The 18819-nt window shown below is 49.0% G+C and overlaps 1 protein-coding gene across 1 annotated transcript in view; it reads left to right on the top strand.

Annotated features, from left to right (window-relative positions):
• CASTOR2 (cytosolic arginine sensor for mTORC1 subunit 2) overlaps positions 1 to 9130 on the top strand; it is a 72680-nt gene extending 63550 nt beyond the window's left edge. The window contains exons 5-9 of the mRNA XM_026050167.1: positions 777 to 900; positions 1370 to 1480; positions 2862 to 2944; positions 4351 to 4445; positions 8067 to 9130. Of these exons, the coding sequence (XP_025905952.1) occupies positions 777 to 900; positions 1370 to 1480; positions 2862 to 2944; positions 4351 to 4445; positions 8067 to 8132 (479 nt within the window). The 3' untranslated portion in view covers positions 8133 to 9130. The remainder of the gene's footprint in view (positions 1 to 776; positions 901 to 1369; positions 1481 to 2861; positions 2945 to 4350; positions 4446 to 8066) is intronic.
• The last annotated feature ends 9689 nt before the right edge of the window (positions 9131 to 18819 follow it).

The following is an 18819-nucleotide window of genomic DNA, read 5'->3' as shown; positions in this document are numbered from 1 at the left end:
CTTTCATGCTTGAGTATCAGGTAGGATTGAGGCCATGGTGAGCTCAGTGCCACACAAAAACTGAGCATATTTGCTGTCTGCAGAAACAAATATTGAACAAAAGGGCAAGGAAATGCTTAAATATGTATGTTTACCCACGTGCCTGAACGTAATTTTGCACCCTTAGCCAAACAAAGCAGCAATTGGTTCTTATGAAGTGCTGCTCAGCCTGATCACTCGATAGCTGTAGATGGTCTCCTTTAGGAAAACAAGCTTTGTACAAAAAGCGTGAGGGAAGGGCACAGTGACAGGTGCACAGGGATGGCAGTTTGTTCTGTGGCCATGTTTAATAATTGCATGCAGGAATACCAGCGTGGGAGCAGGCATGGCTGAGCAGGAGGATACAGCTGAGTCTCCCAGCATTTCTTTCAGGGTTAAGCAAACTCAGTTTTCCACACCTTAGCCAACAAGGCGATCTGTTACTCTCCACTAAAAGCCATCTTCAGACTACAGTCCAGATTTCTCTTAAAAGGCATACACGAGCCATGTATGAGCCTGAAGCTCATCTTATCCAGCACACGCTCATGCCTTCCCAAGGAGGGAGATAGATGGTCCATAGGCACGAAAGGTTCAAAGCTGGTTCCTAGCAGGAAGTTTCTCCTTCCATCTCTTGCATTTGACAAACACTGTCAGCTTTCTGTGCACGATACTGGTGCAGGGCTAATGAATGTCTGGTGGGACGTGATGCTGATGCTGGCTTGGCTTCACAAAGGTGTGTGTCTGTGTGTCTCTTGCAGTTCAGAGGCCTGTCATTCACCCCCTTTCCAGCCCAAGTAATATGTTCTGCGTCACCAGCCTGGATCCAGATACCCTTCCCACTGTTGCTACACTTCTAATGGATGTCATGTTTTACTCCAATGGGTAGGTCATGCCAGGGAGCGAGGCTCCTCGGGGAGGCACACGCGCTGTCTCAAGGCTTGAATTTCCACTGCTGCTTCAGGATACCCAGGAATGGGCTGTGCCTTGTAGTCCCCTGCACTTAGGAAGGGTGTATTCACCCATCCAAGAGGGCTACCCTGCTAGCTGGACACCACATAGGACAGGAGGTGTCTGCTGGCTTTGTAAAGCTGAGTGTCTGCAGGTTTAAGCTGAGAGTAGCAATGCAGCCCAGATGCTGCAAATGCATAATTGCCCTACAGTCAATTGGGGGACAGGTATTTTTTTTCCCCTACAAAACCAAAACATGAAAAGTAGTAAAATGTGATAGGACTCAGTGTCTCTTCCCTAAGTCAGTGTATGAGCATGTCTGATTTCAGTGGCTGTATCTGTTTTTAAAGCCTTCTTTTACCCTTCTAGCTGCAGCTAACACCATTCTCTGCTGTCTCTTCAGAGTAAAAGACTCAGTGGTGGGCAACGAAGACTCGGGACATATTCGCTTTTTCTCCTTTTCTCTCATTGAGGGCTACATCTCCTTGGTTATGGATGTCCAGACACAGCAGAGGTGAGCCTTGGTCTCTTGCACCACAAAAAAGCACCTGGAAAGTTCTCAAAGGAACAGGAAGCTATTCAAGCTCGTACTTGTTAATAATGGGGAGCATCTCTGGAGCAGTTTTATGTGCCTGTACACCCTGTCGCTTTTCTGAGTGAAGTCCAGCATGGAGAAAGTGAATTTTGAGCTTGTCTGCCCAAACCATCAGCCTAATCAAAAGCCAGTGTGATGTAGAATCTCAAAGGTTTTCTCACTTTTGAAAGAGGGACATTGGACCAAAGTGATTTTGATGTTTTTATCCAGTTGCTCATGGGTTGAACCCTAGCAGAACGAAAGAGCAAAAAGTCTGATGTACGTGGTTGGCATTTTACTGCCGAAGAGTAGGGTAGGAATTCAATGATGTTGTCCTCCAACTTGAATTTCACACATGGCTGGCCTTAGTGCGGAGGCTCCTTGTGATGGTCATGCACCGAGTCATCCCAGTGCAGCGGGAGCTCGTGGCTTGTTTGTCTGGAAAGGCGAAAAGTCATCTAGGGAACAAATATCAGCTTGTGCTGATGGGTAGCTGAAGAAGTTCAGAATATCAGAAGCTTGTGCTAATACTTGTGCTTGTGAACTTCTTCAGCCTTCCATCGCTCGCCGAGCTCTGGAGGCGAGGCAAAATGTTGTACGGAGATGCAGTTCAGAGATTTGCTTTGCACAGGCAGTGTTGTGTTTGGATTTGATACCTGCCTGCTCTAAGGACTTGGCTCACAAGCTACTAATTACTCTCTGAGACCCTTTCCATCGTACCTGGAATAAAGCTCTGTCTGCCTTCAAGAGAGGCTGGAGGGTTAAAGCAATAGCCTGGTGCTTGGGAAGCCGGGGGAACTTCTGTCATATACTGTCATATTGACCTTGTGCAAGTCACTTCATTTCTGCTCTTCTTTCCCCTGCTAAGAGATAGGGCCATCTCCAGGGCCTCCTGGGGTCATATGTTAATAAAGCACTGAAGATGCTGAGACGCAAACACTGTTGTCACCATTGACACTTCTCCAAAAGTCAGGGGGAAGCACCTTCTGTCCCCAGGTGTTCACAGTTTGGAGGCACAAGCCTCGAAATTAACAGTCCAAGGACCTTGTAAAGCTGGAGCGCAAACTGTGTTTTGACAAATTTCTTTTGCAGCTCTCCACATGCTTATGCAGACTCAGAGCATCACATGTGTGTTTACCTGTGGAGGGGCCGGCAGGTGCATCTGTGCCACTCGCCTCTACCCTGTTCATGTTTGCTGAGCTGCTGCTGCTTTTTGCTTCAAGCAGGGCAGGGGTGGAGGACCAGCAGCATCCCCGCCAGCAGGATCCGACACACTGCTGTGCTTTAATTGCCATATTTGGTGTTCCCTTTTCTTCTGCAGATTTCCTAATAATTTGTTGTTTACAAGTGCATCTGGAGAGCTCTGGAAGATGGTGCGGATTGGTGGGCAGCCGCTTGGCTTCGGTAGGTAACATTTGGGGGATCAGTTGGTGCTCAGGTAGTTCAGGTGCCTCGGGGCTTTCTAAAATGATGCTAAAATATGCGGCACTGGACTGGGGCCTTTGAAGAGCCAGCAGCTAAATATGACTTCATGAGCTGAGATTTTCCAAGAGGTGGAGTCTAACTCCTATCTAACAGGTCAGATTTTTATATAGACTTTTGGAAGGGCTACATATTCTACAGGTCCATCTAAACTACATCTATCCACTGGACTTGGGGCACAGCTACAGCAGTTAGGTCTCTATTTAAAGACAAAAAATGATCATAAAGATGGCATGGGAAAGCTCTCAAGGTTACTAAAGTCATGAGGCAGGCATGCTATATTTGGTGGATGGGACCTCAGAAGATCTGCCAGTCTCTTAAACGTGCAGCGTTTAGGTGTGTAGTTTAGAACTGAGTGAGAATAGTAAATTTGAATCAGTGAGATTTCACCTGGAAACAATGTACGATTGGCCTGAAATGAGCAGGACAAAGGAGCTGTTTAAATCGGCATGCTATTGAGCCCCAGTGGTGGTGACAGTCTGTCATCCAACATTCATGTGGCCAGGTCAAACAGCTGTTCAGCTCTCACCTCTCAGCAGTGCATGGCAGGTAGCTTAATAGGAGCAAATACAGAGAAAAATGAAGGTTTGGCTTTTTGAGACAGGTTTTGCTGTTTTTGTCCTGAATCTCATTAGTTGCCTTTCTTGAGCCCTTTGAAAATCATTTCAGTTCTAATGTTTTGTGCCCGTAGGAGATTTGCATTTCTCTGGAAGAAAAAGGAGTCAATAAAATCAGTTGTGCGATGCGCAGCAGTTGCTCAAGGAGCCCAGTTCTGTGGCTGTTGCCTAAACATCACCAATGAAGGCTCCATACTGTAGTTCTAGCCCTGATCCAGGGACCTAATTCAGGGGCCTGGAACATCTGCCCTATGAGGAAGGGCTGAGGGAGCTGGGCCTGTTCAGCCTGGAGAAGAGAAGACTGAGGGGGGACCCGATCAGTGTCTATAAATACCTCAAGGGAGGCAGTGAGGAGGAGGGGGCAGCCTCTTTTCAGTGGTGGCCACTGACAGAATTAGAGGAAATATCCATAAACTGAAGCACCAAAAGTTCCACAGGAACTTAAGGAAAAATTTCTTAAAGAGTGAGGGTGCCAGAGCCCTGAAACAGGCTGCACAGAGAGGTTGTAGAGTCTCCTTCTGTGGAGATCTTCAAAACCTGCCTGGACGCAGCCTGTGCCACGTGCTCTAGGGGACCCAGCATGTGCAGGGAGGTTGGACTAGATGATCTCTAGAGGTCCCTTCCAACCTTAAGGATTCTATGATTCTGTGATCCCCAGGGTGCCTGGTGGTGCCGTTCGGATGATCACTGCTGTATTTTGTCTCCCTGCAGATGAATGTGGAATTGTCGCTCGGATTTCTGAGCCTTTGGCCGCGGCCGACATCCCAGCCTATTACATCAGTACTTTCAAGTTTGATCACGCATTGGTGAGTATCAGGTGACTTGGTCAGGCTTGGGGAGCAGTTTTCCTGGGAGTGAAGTGAGGGGAAGAGCATCCTTTCCCCTTAGGAAAGCTTCCCAAAGGCACTTTGCTCTGACGTGGCCCAGCACAGCTGCCCTTCACAGTGTTTCTGGGACATTGAAGTGTGGGTGAAGGTGAGACTTGCACTGGCAGCAGTCTGGGGCCAAACCACAGTGCATGGATCCCTCTGGAACACCAGTGTTCCCAAATGAACAGATTTGGGGTGGTTACTGCCCGTATCAGAGCCCCCAAAATGAGTCTGGCCCAAGGCAAACCCAGATCAGCAAGCTTCTTGCAAAGGAACCGGCAGCAGTAGAGACTGCTCCAGGGTCTCACTGCCTGTTATTTTAGCAGGAGTAGCTGCAAACCTCAGTTTCCCTGCAAACATGACTGGGGGCTCTCAGGAGGGCGGTTTTGCTGGAGAGTATCCCAAGAGCAGAGTTCTGCCTTCGTCTCTCGTCCTCATGCAGCCCCAGTCTTCTGCCTTTCAGAACCGTCTGGGAGGCCTGGTTAGCTCTGCCGTTTTGGAAGGTTCCTCGTGGTGCGTAGGAAGCGGGGAGATGTGGATGCAGTCAGCATACCTGCATTCTGTGCTCATTTTTACAAAACTCTCCCAAAGGCCCTGCAGTGTCTGAAGGTGCCCCCAGACCCTTCTGCGGTTGTTCTCTCCGTGCATTTCTGTGGTTGCAAACCTGAGTCAGTGCTGGATGCTGCCAGGTCAGCCTGGCTGAGCACATGTGGGTTTGGTGAGGGTTTGAATTGGCTTAGCCCTGGCAAAAACACAGCCAGGTCTCAACTCCTTGCAGGTTTCAGGCACTGCCTCAAAGGGAAGGTCTTTTTGCCCTGTTTTTTTTTTTTTTTTGAGCTAATTACTTCATCTTTTTCACAGTTGGCATAAACCATTTGCAGCGCATAGGTCCTATGTGTAAAGAGTAAAAGTAAATATTATCCCAGATAGCAAAGGTCAAAGTGTTATATATGTTTGTCTTATTTCCTTGAATATTAACTGCACTGATAAGATAAGGCAATAAAACACCATTTTAAAATCAATACTGTTAACTTTGCCTCGCATTCCTGCCTGTTGCTGTGGCCCCAGATGCATGCTGTGTGCAGGGCAGAGTGCTTCTAATTGTCAGGTGATATCTGGAGAGCGAATCTCTGCCAGCTAAAACAGATATTTCACTTAAGACTTGCACCATCCAAGTGTGATGACTCCACAGGCGGCTTGGCCTTTTCAATGTGTTTCAGCTTTCTGCATCTGATGCTGGCAGTTCTCAGCTCCAGCAGATGTTCAGGGCAGCGTAGGGGCCGTGTAGGAAGGTCTGCAGATCTTTTGTGCTCAAATCGTTTTCCCTGTGATTTGTTTTCTTTCCTTGCAGTTGGAAATGCCTTTTCATATGAGCAAGACTATCCTAGCTGTCAAACTTTCCTACCAAAATACATTAAGTGCTGGTGCATTCCAAGCACTCCCATGGCAAACGCTGCTGCAGAAGCTGTGACTGGGCTGTATGCTTGCTTGCTCTACATGGGATTTGTTGGCCAAGACTCAGTCAATTCCTGCATGATTTCCCTAACTTCACCCTTCCTCTTTGCTCTTCAGGCCCTTTGACTTCTAGCAAAATTTCTCAAGATTTAAATGCCTCTTGAGTCCATTTACTACATACTCCCTTTCTTTCTGGTTGTTCAGCGCCTGCTTTCAACCAGTAAGAGCATTTTATAAAAACTTCTTACTCCCTTCTGACCTGTTTTTTTTTTCTCTCATGTGTCTTAAGCTATTTTTTTTGTTGATGGCATTTTTTTACATGTCCTGGGTGTTAACAGAGACTCATCCTGGCATGCTGTAGCTGTAGGAGTTTCCATGGTCCTGGAAATTCAAGGCCAGGATTGGATTGCTGCACTGGAGTGGAAATCCCTTTGGAAGAGAGGGCCACGCTGGGACCCTCCATGTCCCTGGTGTAGGTCCTTAGGGCGATGTAGGGTCTGGCTGGAAGCAGCTGTGGTTTCAGCTCCCTCTGGGGTACAGCTGGAGAGAGCTAGTGGGAAGATTTCTCTTCTTTCCAGCTGGTGCTCTGTTCTCACTGCCTCATGCTTGGAGGTGCTGCTCTTCACGAGGATTTTGCATCTAATAAGGATGAAGCCAAAGCGTCTGCAATGCCATTTGGAGCTTTATTTTGCCTTTCATAGTAGATGCTTTTTTCTGCCCTCTGGCTGACAAGTCATCCCAGCTGCACTAGTGTAGAGGACTCTGAGGGCCAGAAGAGAGATGGGTCTTTACTACCAGTGACAAACCAGGATTTATTAAACCAACTAGAAGTGTTTGCAACCCTGTCCCAGAGAAAATGCAGCCCAAACCTTCACTGTGTGATATCATTGCTTTGCCTTTGAGTCATGCATTTTGCAGTGAGTGCAGGTTCATCCCATTCCATGTAAGCAGGGAGGTGGACCCATTCCCCTCAAAGCCAATAGGCCAGAACTGGTCTGTTCTGCCCTCGTTTGCTGCCGTGTTGCACTGAAGGACTATAAACAGAGACACGCTTGATGTCTGATGGGCATGGCTACAAAAATTTGTTTTGCAAAATTGATTCCCTTGTCTTTTCCCATTATCTTCAGGAGGAGCAAGCAGTCACACAGCTGTTTCTAGCCTAGTCTTCAAGATGCTGGGGGAAACTGATGGAAAAGCAGGAGATGTTCCTGTCTCATAGACCTATTTCATACGATGGAGATTTGCTTCTTCATTGGGAAGAGCTAACTATAGAGTTCTCAGGACTTTTCTCCACTTTGCTCACACGTTATGAGCGCTGTTGGCTCCCTTGCTGCAGTGGAAAATTGGAAGTTCTTGTTATTCCTCCTGTATTTTTCTCTCAGTTTTTTAAAAGCCTTGCAGAAAATCACAGTACAACTGTGTGCACTGTAGGAACTCAAAAGGGTGTCTGATGAATCCAGGCATTGTGCTCTGGCAAAGGGCTCTCAGACCATGCATAGGAGGCAGTCCCTTCCTCAACTTGATATGAATTATTTTGGCTTCCTGTGACATCTCACAGATCATTTATTTTCCCCTTAGTCTCATTTCCACTTTCCTTTCCTTGAAGAGTTGTTAGCTGCCTGTCCCTCCAGTGTTTTGCTTGACTTTATATCATGGTCTGACGCCTCTTTGCTGCCCGATGTAACATTGCTCATGGTACTCGTGTGTGTACGTGGCAGTTGCTCTGAGAACAGGCACATGCATCTTCTCCTACTTGGGATTATTTTCTTGCAGTAAGTGTGAAAGACACAGTAGTAATTTTGTACAAGGACATTTTATGTGGTTAAATTTCTTTGGCAAGGTGGGATAACAAGACGTGAGTGCTAAACTCCGCTGTGTGGGTCTTCCTACCACCAGCAAATGACCAGCAGGAGAGAAGGGCACTAGCATATGGGGCAGCAAACCCTTGTGACCACTCTTGAACTGGAAAGGTAGGTCTGTTGGAGCAGCTGAGGTGCCAACCAGTACTCATGTCCTTGAGAGCTGCTTTAGCCTGGTGTTTGTTGTTTTCCTTCCCTGGCTTTTGCTGAAAATGTGACTTTCCATTTTTTTGTTTCCTTGCAGGTACCTGAAGAAAATATAAACGGTGTGGTCAATGCACTCCAAGTCAGTCAAGCTGAAAAGCATTAGAAGTCTTCTGAGCTGGTTCCAGATGCTTTTTATTATTATTATTATTATTATTATTGTTATTATTATTATTATTCTTTTTTTCTCACAGTATTTCTTGAAAAATCTGATTCCCGCGTGACATGAAAATAGACTGTGGAAAGATGAGCAGAAATAGCTCCAATAAGCCTTTGTTTTAATTATTATTATTATTATTGTTATTTTATTAAATTTCCTTATGGATGACGGGCAGGAGACAAGGGCGTTTGGATGGTTTCCTGGTGTTACAGCTCCGAGGTGCGAGGTCAGCTGCCTGCTTTGCCGGTGCGAGGAGCCGCGCGGGATGCCCAGCGTTCCCAAGGCCGTCCCTTGCCATCACGTTGCAATAGGAGGGCAGCCGGGTTTGGGTTCCCCTGGCAAAACCAGACTGTGGGAGGAGAGAATATCCTTTTTGTCTGAATTGGACCCCTTTTTTCCCCCTTTCTTTCCTGGAGCAAGCCTGGACGATGCGTCACTGCAATATTTCCCAGTGGGTGATGCCCTGGGGATGCTTCTCTGCTCTGAAATGCTGCTATTTTAGCTGTTTTCTGCCCTTCTGCTGTCCCAAGTCCTTCCTGTCACCCAGTCAGAGGGAGCCCAGCTGCTCTGGGGTCCGTTTTACCCCCGCGCATCCCTGGGCTCGGCAGCGCACGGATGCATCCCACCTCCAGCCTCCTCGAGCCTGTTTCCGTGCAGTTTTTCACACTTCCACAAGGACCGAAAGCACAGGCCGGCTTGAGGCAGCCCTGGCTTTGTGGCCATCCTGCCCCGCACAGCTGAGACCTGAGCAGGGAGCAAGCCCGGCGCAAGGCAGGAGCTGTTGGGCGCGAGGAGCCATGAAACGGAGAGGCTGCATTCAGAGGAGCTGCTTTTGCGGTTAAGCATCCAAGGATTTCTTGCATTCCAAGACTTCTTTCCTCCTCATTTTTGTCACTAATAAATTCCAGGTCTTATAGTTTTGATAAGGGCATCCCAGCTTTAGTTGAGACAACTTCTAACAAGGTTTTCTCAAGCCTGCACAGAGCAGATTTCAGCCAGGGCTTTGCATTAATCCAGAGGCAGAGAACAAGCACCCCTGATATCTCTGTGGTTTATTCCCACATGTGGGACATGTCGACGCATCCTCCACCCGCGTCTCGCCGTTCAGGTCTCCCCTCGCTGCTCGTGGCGGAGCAGGAAGGGCTGCACTGTCCTGGTCTCCGGACCAGAGCTTCAGCTCCTCGGGGATGTCGTGTGGCGGGACAGGGCAGCAGAGCGGCCGTAGGCATAAGCGTGGGGAGCTTCCCTAGGTGGACCCTGACGGAGTTAAAGCTGAGGAGCCAACATGCTTTCCCAAGGAGTGTTTCTGCTGTTCCTTTCCATGGCGTGTCGGAATCACCCCTTATCCACTCCAGGCCCCTGGGGAAAGGTTTTCTCCCAGGTGTGGCCCAGTGCATCTCCAGGGGTTTCCTTGGAGCACTGCTTTGGTCCATGCCGGCGCGGGGTGCTCTCACCGGGGTGGGTGCGTGGAGGGGACAGGGCTGGCTTTGTGCCCCCAGGCTTAACCTAGCGCGGGAGCCACTCGTTAGCCGCTGCTCGCCTTGGAGCCCTCCCTGTGCACTAGTGCTGCTCTCACGGCATCGATGGCAAGGGATTACTTGAAACGAGCAGCAACTTCACTGAGCCTTAAGAGAAAGAGAAAACTTTTTTTTTTTTTTTTCTTTTTTTTTTGAACTTTGCACTCAGGCTACTTTAGATGGCAATTCTTTAAAGTTTTTTTTTTTTTAATTTATTGAGAGAGTCAGCCTTAAATTTGTGAAGTCAGTGGATGACCCTGGGATACTTTAATGCTCTTCACAGGGCCGCTTGATGTGCTGTCATTAAAACCCTCGCCTGTAAGACTCAGTCATCCAGGGCAAAGCACTGCGCAGGGCCTCTGTACCGCGGCCATCCCCATCTCTCCTTCTCTCTCTTTCCTCCCTCTTTGTGTCTCGCAACCCAGGAAGGTTGTTTCGGATGGTGGTGGAAGCGCAGCACGTGGCTGGGATCATTGCAAAATGTCAGGGTGAGGGAGAAATTGAAGGGGTTTTTTTTAATGCCTTACTCTGATCATGTCTGTGTGTGAGCATCGGTGGCACGGAGCCCATTCGGCAGCGCTGTAGAGACAAGCGAGGGACATGAGTGAACTCAGCCCTGGGTTTGCGCCCCAGCGCGCCTGGCCTGGCGGCCAGCACAGCCTCCTGTTGGGGAACTGGGTTTGTCCCGTGGCTGCTGAGCTCATCAGAGATGACCTGAGCTCGGCAGGCCCTGCTCTGCATCCCGCTTGGCTCCCTCTGTCTCCTTGCAAAAAACTTCACCGAGCACCGAAACGCGGTTCTATCCCTGCAGGAAGGTGGGCAGGGCGAGCATCATGCTCAGTCGCCTTCCCAGTTTCTCTGAGGCCTTTTTTTGCTCTTAGAAATTTAAACTTTTGTCATGTTGACTGTGGTACTGCATAGTCTTTTTGTCCTCCCCTCCCCTTTTCTTTCTGATTAGATTTTGTCTGCAGATTCCTTTCAACTGTGCAAGTGCGTGTGTATGTTCATATAATTGTATAGTGTTTACATAGAAATACTTAGTATGACTTTATTGTACACATATATAAATACCTGTGGTTTATGTTCGTATGGCTCTATACTGTACATAGCGTATATACTTGAGCAATATAGGTTAATATATGCTGCGTGAGTACATGCGTGTATACCCTAAGCACACACTCTGTGTGTGTGTGTGTATATATGTAGTAAGCGCTGTATGCATTACATGTATTCACCATATATTTTTAATTCAAGTATATAGGCAATATGAATACTTAGATACACTGTCTGGATTTCTCTATGCGTTTTTAACAGAGGGCAGCAGAACAGCTGGCTTGGGGCTAAGTTGTGGCTTTTCCACTCACTGCAAGCAGGCAAGACCCAGCACGGTATCCCCCTTTCTTTGCGTCTGCTCTGCCTCTTCATTCTGGAGCATCCTGTTCCTCCTTGGTTTGGTGCACCAGGCACAGAGGCTCTAGAAAAGCTGCAGTTTTCTCCTTTTCCCCTGGTTTAGTTGCTGCCCTGCATTGCTACAGCCTGTATGCAGCGGTGGGCCCTTTGCAAGTGCCTGTCCGAACCCCACGGACTGAATCGTTTGCAACGGAGCTTCTTCAAGCACAAAAAGCAGGGATGTGCACTGGCCCAATTTCTCGGGCATCCTCAGGCACTCACCTCCCCATGAAGCATCAAGCAAAACGTTCCCCACTGCAACATCCCCAGAGACCATGGGGAGCATCTTTGTGCATTGGAGGCTGCTGGACAGGTTGGGCCTCCCCAGACCTTCCATGTGCTCGGCTGCACTTGATTTTCTCCCGTGTGGTTTACTGGCTGCCTTTTACCACAGTGGGTTTTGCTTTTTCAGACAGGTCTTTTTTTGATGGCTGTTGGTGGTTTCATGGCCAGAAGAGAGTGCAGATGGCTGGTATGGATTGGAAGCCCAGCATTTGTTGGACTGGTGGGAGGTTTAAATCAGCGGGTTGTTTTTAAACAGATGAAAGTGGAGGAGAGAGTTTTTTCTTCTGTTAAAGGTAACAGAGGCTGTTGGAACTCAGTAATTGGAAATGTGTGGTCTTTGCATCCTGTTGTTGAAGGTTCCCGCTGAGCAGGAGTGCTGTTGGCTAGATTCCAGATGGGAAAAAGTTTCTTACCTGCTTACCCCAAATGTCTCCTAGTTTGATGACTGGGTTACACAACATGTGTGTTTGCTGGGTTGTTCCTTTCAGCTTGTTGTGTTGCAGCACCATCGGGTTGCTGATTTTTTGCCTGTCCCATAAACACAGCCTTTATTAGGTTTCTGCATCATTTTCTTTCAGAAGCTGAAGTCGGGTTGGTTTGCAGTTGGTAGCATTTCTGAAGTATTCTGCCCTAAGAGGTTTGCAAGGGTCCTTCTTGCCAAGGGAGGCTTGAGCGGAAGTTTTTTGCTTGGCCTGGAGCGTGAAGATTGCAGAACCGGCAGTGGATGACATTAGTATTAACACTTGCTTACTTAATGGCAAGACCATTTATAAAGAACACTCTTCTTATAAACAACATACTGCTGCTTCCAAGTTTATTTTTAATGCCAGGCTTAGTGTTAGCATTCCCACAGAGCATGCTTTTGGGCAGAGATGAATCAATCCATGTCTGCAGCAGAAAGCACGTTGATGTCAGCCTCTGCTTCAGAGATCACAAATGGAATTTAGCAGTAATTCAGGCTTTTAAGATGTGCCATGTGGAACTGATGCAGATTTTCAGGGCTGACACTTTAAGGAAAACATTATTGGAAGGTCGTGATTGCTTTGTCCAAGAAAAGCATTCAACAGAAATTAATTGTATATATATATATTTTGAAGCATTACACTTTGTTCTGCCGGCTCTGGAAGTAAAATCAGGCTGTGCAGCATGGGAGGCTTTTAGTAGAGATCACTTGAGTCCCAGCTGATGGCACAGGGCTGTTTTCCTGGTGCTCTTAATGCAAGCAGGATGCCAACACCTGAGAGAGCAGGCAGAAAGCATCTCCATTCAGAGCTGTGCACTGAATCTGCTGGTCTTGTCTGTGTGACACCTGCATGTCCCTGCACCAGCTGGCTATGATGCCAGCCCTGGGTCTGCATGCCTTTGCCTGCCCCAGTTGCCATGCTGGTGTTCACCTGTGGGGTCAGCTGTTGGTACCAGTACCAGCATCTGTCCCCCAGTGCCACCCTGGTAAAGGCAGCTTGAGCCTCGCACACACCAGCTGGGCCGAGGAGCTGGTGCTGCTGCAGTGGCTCCATTCGGAAAAGCCTCCACACAGCTCCTGTGCCAAGGCCAGGGCTGTGACTGTGTTCGTGACATTCTCTGGGTTTCTCTGCCCATGCAACGCTTTCAACTTCTTACCTTAAAGATCAGTAACTTGAGTGGAAGGAAGGTGCAGGAGAATGTGCAGGGCAGCCTGCAGTGTGCTCATTACTGCCACAGCAGCAGGAGTATTTTCTGATGATGATGTTCAGCCCAAGCCTGAACATCAGTTGCTAGCTCCCAAGTGAAAGTAGCTCACGGTAGCATTCGATAGTGGACAAGAAATCAATTTTTGATGAGCATTTCATTTTTTTATGTTATTTTCGCTATTTCTGTGGACCTCTCCAGTAAGCAGCGTAAGGCATCTCAGCTGGTGCAACCCTGCCTGCAAACGTTAGAATGGATTAAACTTTTATTACCTGCTGGAGAGTACAATCCAGTAATCCTTTTGCCAAATAGTATTTACGTTTTACAGCATGTGCAGGAGGGGTGTTTACATTGGCCGAGATGTGTAGATCTGCCTGACAGACTCAGATGCTTCCCTGCAGCCATGTCCCTCGGGCATCTGAGCAGCCCAGGGCTCGTATGGAAGTGCTCCCTGTGCCAACGGGGATTGTAGGAGCCTCCCAGTGCACCTGGGAGGGAGGCGCTAAACTCTGAATCTTGTGTTTTCCCTGCTGTTTCCAGCCCTGCTTTTCGATCCCTCTGCCTCCTTCCTTACCTAATTCTCCCTTGCCCCAAAGCATAGCCCGTTGCCAGCAAGTGGTGCCCAGCAGCCGCGGGAGGTGATAGGAGGCAGTGACAGCCCCAGAGCTGAGCCGGGCTGTTGCTGCCCTGACTGCTGGAGCGAAGGTGCGAATGTGCAGTGGGCAGCACAGCTACCCGTGCACCGCGGCAGCAGGACTGGACTCCTGCTGAGAAAGCATGAATTTAAGTGGCAGCGTCACGGTTGGCCCAGGGGAAGAAAAGGACAGTGTTCTGCAATACAGCACAAATTATTGTGTGCACTTGAGTTTAATCAGTGAATCCTTCTTGCTGCAGCGGGTGGTTTAACCCGTGTGGAAGCTCTGGTGAACTTGGAGCAATGCACAGGCTCTGATTTATGCAGGGGAAATAAATGACGCGTGTCTCAAGCAAAGTACATTATTCTTTTAAGAGTGTGAATGTGCAAAGAAACATACCTCTTTGGGACATGTGTAGCCACACTGTCTCTCGCTTGGACTCTCTAGACAGCACCAGCGACTGCTCCTTCTGCTTGAGTAGATAATTTCTATACTGAGGGCTAGAACTGAAATGTTACCTTGTAGATTAACTGTAGTAGCTTTTCTCCAGGCTGCAGTTCCTTCTTGGAGATTATAACCGCCCAGAGAGCAGTCAGGGCCGGGCTGCAAGGCAGCAGTAACACACAGCTGGAGGTGCAAACACGTGGTGCCGCACTCCGCTCTCCTCAGCGCTATCCCGGGCTGGACGAAGGTTGTTCTGCTTGCAAACCAGCTGTTTAATTCCGTGGTCTCTGTTGTCTTTGTTTACATCCTCTTTCAGCTTCCTGCGGAATTTTGCGCGTGAAATGTGAGTGGGTTTTGGATCGGGGGAGGCTGGAGTGCCCCAGGGGCAATCCGGCAGCGCTTGAGGTTTCGAAATACCCGTGAGAGGGGAGAGGAAGCGCTTTGCTTCCCGCTGTCCCTCTCTCTGCTAGGTCTGTCTCTGCACGTACCATCCAAGAGCGGCTCTAGGTGTCCCTTCCTAGCCAGGGCCAGTGGTTTTAGCGATGTGCCCCTCAACCCTGAAAAACGATGCAGTGTGAGGGAGGGAGGGAGGGATGATGCTGATGTGAGGGAGGCAGCGTCTCTTTGTACCGCGCGTTTGCAAAGGCACTTTCAGAGGGCGGTTGTAGTCCAGCTGCTCCCCCAGCTTTCCGGTGGTGTCTCAGGTCATGGAGGATTTCCAGCCTTCTGCAATTACAGGAATAAGCCTTTCTCCCAAAGGCTTCCTACCAGCGCTTTTGTAACCTGACAAATGTAGTTTTGCAAGTACCTAGTTTAATGCCACTGCCTTTGAAACAGGAAATGTTTGCTACTGTTTTCCTGAGCCTGAGGGAGGCGGGGCGCTGCTGGGGCTGCTCTCTTTGGGATGCGCTTCTCTCTGGGGGCAATTCAGAGCTCTTTTTCATGGGCATTTTAATTGCTGGATCAGTAATTCAGGCTCCTTTCTGCAAGGCCAGGCCAGCACAGTCTGGGGCAGGGTCTGGGTGTTGGCGTTAGCAAGGCCAAGCCTCGGACATGAAAGGCCAGGAGCTCGGAACACAGTAACCTGCGTGCCTGCATTAGTGCAAGTTCCCCCTTTGCTGAAGGCAGATGGTGTCCCTCTGAGTTTCTGCCCCTCACAGCTGGTGGGAAAAGCTCAAGGAGCGTTGGCCGCATGTGGAGCTGATGGCAAGAGGGAACAGCATTCCTAAGGAAAAAACACACCTCCGTGTTTTCCTTGTGGGCCAGCCGGTTTTCTGGCAGATCCCAAAATGCTGCTGCTGGAAATAGCCGCAGCAGCCAGCGGGGCTGCAGGCGGGCAGTGTTTCCCCGGCACGCGAGGCCTCCCCAGCAGCCCGGCCTTGACGGCGGCCATTTCCCGCCCTCGCGGCCCGGCCGCCATGTTAGCGCGTGGACTCACGCAGCTCCACGGTGCGTTTCCCTGATCTCTTCTCTCGCATGGAAGGAGCACAGGTTTTCTCCAAAGGTGCCGGCAGCTGGGGGCATCACCCCAGATTTCTAGCGGGCGGTGGGCAGAGCTGCGGTGCTCCTGCCCCGCCATGCGGCCCTTGGCCTTGTGCGTCCCTGCAGGCCGCTAGGGACACAAGCCTTCAGGACCCGCTTAAAAATAAATGTTTATCCATTACTTTTCTCCCCCTGTGAGAAATACTGCTTATGATGTCCCCATGCAGGGGCAGGCAGAGAGCCTGGGACCCCAGCAGCCCTTCTGCCCCTCGAAAGCACGCAGCAGCCTCTCGGGGCGGAAGAGCAATGTGGGAGCAAAAAGCACCTTTATTTTGTTTTCCCCCTTCTTTAATTCCCAGTGAAAACAAGGGAGGAGGAGGAGGAGGCCGCGGGTCGCGTGGCACCAGGGGGTGGGTGCTTGGCTTCTCCAGCAAGCGTGCGCGTGCTTCTTTGCCGGTTTAAACCAACACTGAAATCTGAGATTTATGTACTGTATGGGAGAAAAAAAAAACACAAAAAACCCTAATGTTCCAAAACAAATGACAGTATATTTTGTACTTTGTAAAGTGTTAATTAAAAATGAAAAAAAAAAAAAGAGAAAAAAAAATGAAATAATGAAATACATGCTGTCTGCTTTTGTACTGATCGAACGGATGACAATAAAGCAGAGCTTGGCATTGTCTGTGGTGCTCTGGGGTGGAGCTGGGGTGGCTGGCAGGGTGAGGACTGGCAGCCACAGTCGGCGTCCTCGAGGAGAGCCGCATGGAGGGGCCCAGCGTGGGCCCCAGCTCACAGGGAGCAAGCGGCGGGGAAATGAGGCAGCCGCCGTCTCCATCTCCATGCGGCAGTGGCTCCGCGGGTTCACAAGCAGCAGTTCTTGTTTTCTGCACCAAAATCTGCATCGTTTGTCATGGAAGTGATGATCTGCCACGCTGCACAAGTGCCACGCGTGTAGGGAACGCGCTTAGCGCTGGGTCGGCATCACCCATCGGAGAGACTTATGTTCTCATATAGGAGCATTACCATAGGCAAACATGGGATAGTTGACATGGAAAGTTCCCATCTGGAAACGACGGAATGTTTGTAAAAATGCATCCTTAATCCAGAGCTTTGAGTTGATGGTTTAATCCACTGGAAAAATAGAAACAAACAAAATCCCCTACTGAGCTTCCCTGCTGCCTCTGCGCTGCTTTTCACCAGCCTGCTCCCTGCCTCAAGAGCAATTGCAAATACCACTTGAGCCTTAGGGTAAATATGCAGATTTCAGTTGTTTTTTTGCAGCTTAGATTACACTACACTGACTTTAAAATCATGGTACCTTTTCCCCGCATTTGCACATGCAGGCTTGTGTGCAAGGCCAGCTGGGTGTGTATTGATGCAGAGCAGGCCAAGCCTTTGGCAGGCATCCTCACTGCAAGCAAAATAAACTGCTACGCAATTACAAAAAATGCATACAAAATATTTTTTTAATATAGATTTTATTAAAATTATAAAGTTATTAACTGTATAAAACCAAATTGGTTGTAGCATTGGTTCAGCCCATTTCTTTGCCTGGGGTCAGGAGCTGTCCCTCCATCCAACCAAATGCTGGGCTCAGGATGCCAGCTGAATCCCTTTGCAATGCTAGGAAAATAGATTGTGATGAGTCACAACAAAGTAATATTATTTCGGGAGGACTTTGAATGCTGCAGACTAATTAGTAGTTCTCTGAGTCATTTGTTTTTGAACGATTCCTTAGGGAAAAGAGTTAGCCTTGATGTAGCAGGTGTCTAACAAGACTATTGTTTTAAAGGATTTGGTGCCTCTTACAGCCAGGCACGCGTGCAAAAAGCTTCTCGCATTGCTGCACCCATCCTGCTCATCCTGGCACAGGAATATCGGCCTATCTGGGGTGGTAGTGCCTGCAACGAAGCTTCACATTAGGTCAGTTCTCTGCAGCAGTCCTGCTGCTTGGCCTGAGAGCTTTCAGGCTATTTTAAGCTCAAAAAATGTACTCGTGGTTGGAGGGCCAATTACTTTTGCTAATCAATGCAGAAATCAAGTAGGTTATTTTAGCTCTAATTTAAGCAGCTTTCCTGCTCCTCTTGCCCTGCTAGCTGCAGGTATTTATGGCTAATTTGCTCCTCTGAAGGACAGGGTTGGCCAACATGCTCTGCACAGCTCCAGGGCTGCCTTGTTAATTCTGCTACTAGCAGTGCCCCCCACACAGCCCCAGCCCAGGCAGGGACATGTGCCCCTTTTAGTCAGTGGGTTGCTCTCAAAGCTTGGCTCTTTGCAGCACCGATACTCTCCCACCCCAGACAGCATTTCAAGAGGCTCAAGTTCTACCTTGGTTAAGATATTTTTATGCAGCTGCACTTAAAAAAAAAGCCACTCACTATAAAAGAAACTTCTAATGGCACTTCAATATTGCTTTTTGAAGTACGGCTGCCCCAGATAGAGAGTGCCTGGGTACACTGCTGCATCTGCCTTTGATGCCTGCCTTAAAATGCTTACCACGTAGCTGGAGGGCTGCGTGGGGCCAGCTTGGTGAGCACCAACACTCCGAATGGTGCTGGGACATGAGCACTTCCTTACCTATAAAAAAAAAAACCCTTGGCTTAGGGCTGCTGTGTGAAAACTCTGGTGGGATGGGTCTCAAGTGACCAGAGGCTACCCAGACCAAGCAGGACCTGGAGAAAAGCCTCGCTTCGGCCTCAGCAGCTCTGCACCAGGGCAGCAGTGGTCTGTGCTGGGGGAACCCAAGCTGTGGGTGGGAGGTTGTTGCTTTTAGTTGCACAGCATGTAGCTGCAGCTTGCAGCACATGCTGAGCGGGCAAGGGAGATGTGGTGGCCTCCATGGCCATCATTTGTCGTAGGCCCTTACAGCGTGAATAAAGCCTGAAAGGGTCATCACTCCTGCATTTTATTTTTAATTGATGGTATTCCAGCAGTTCTGGACCCTCCAGCATGGAAACAGGATACTGACACTCCAGCTGGGGCCAAATGTGGAGGGAAAAGACCAGGCACAACACCAAGGAACCTTTTAGGAAAGTGTAGTTACAACAGGTATAGCTTTCAAGACCACCCTTGGTCTTTGTTTTTGTCCAGTTAGAGGGAAGGGCCAAGAGGAACGGGATCTCCCATGTCACAAACATCCCGCAGAGCCAGCTC

Source organism: Nothoprocta perdicaria, unplaced genomic scaffold, assembly GCF_003342845.1.
Source record: "Nothoprocta perdicaria isolate Ctin4 unplaced genomic scaffold, notPer1 scaffold_66, whole genome shotgun sequence".
Taxonomy (NCBI): Eukaryota; Metazoa; Chordata; class Aves; order Tinamiformes; family Tinamidae; genus Nothoprocta; species Nothoprocta perdicaria.
The sequence above is the reverse complement of the archived record's forward strand: the minus strand, read 5'-3'. Positions and strand labels throughout refer to the sequence as shown.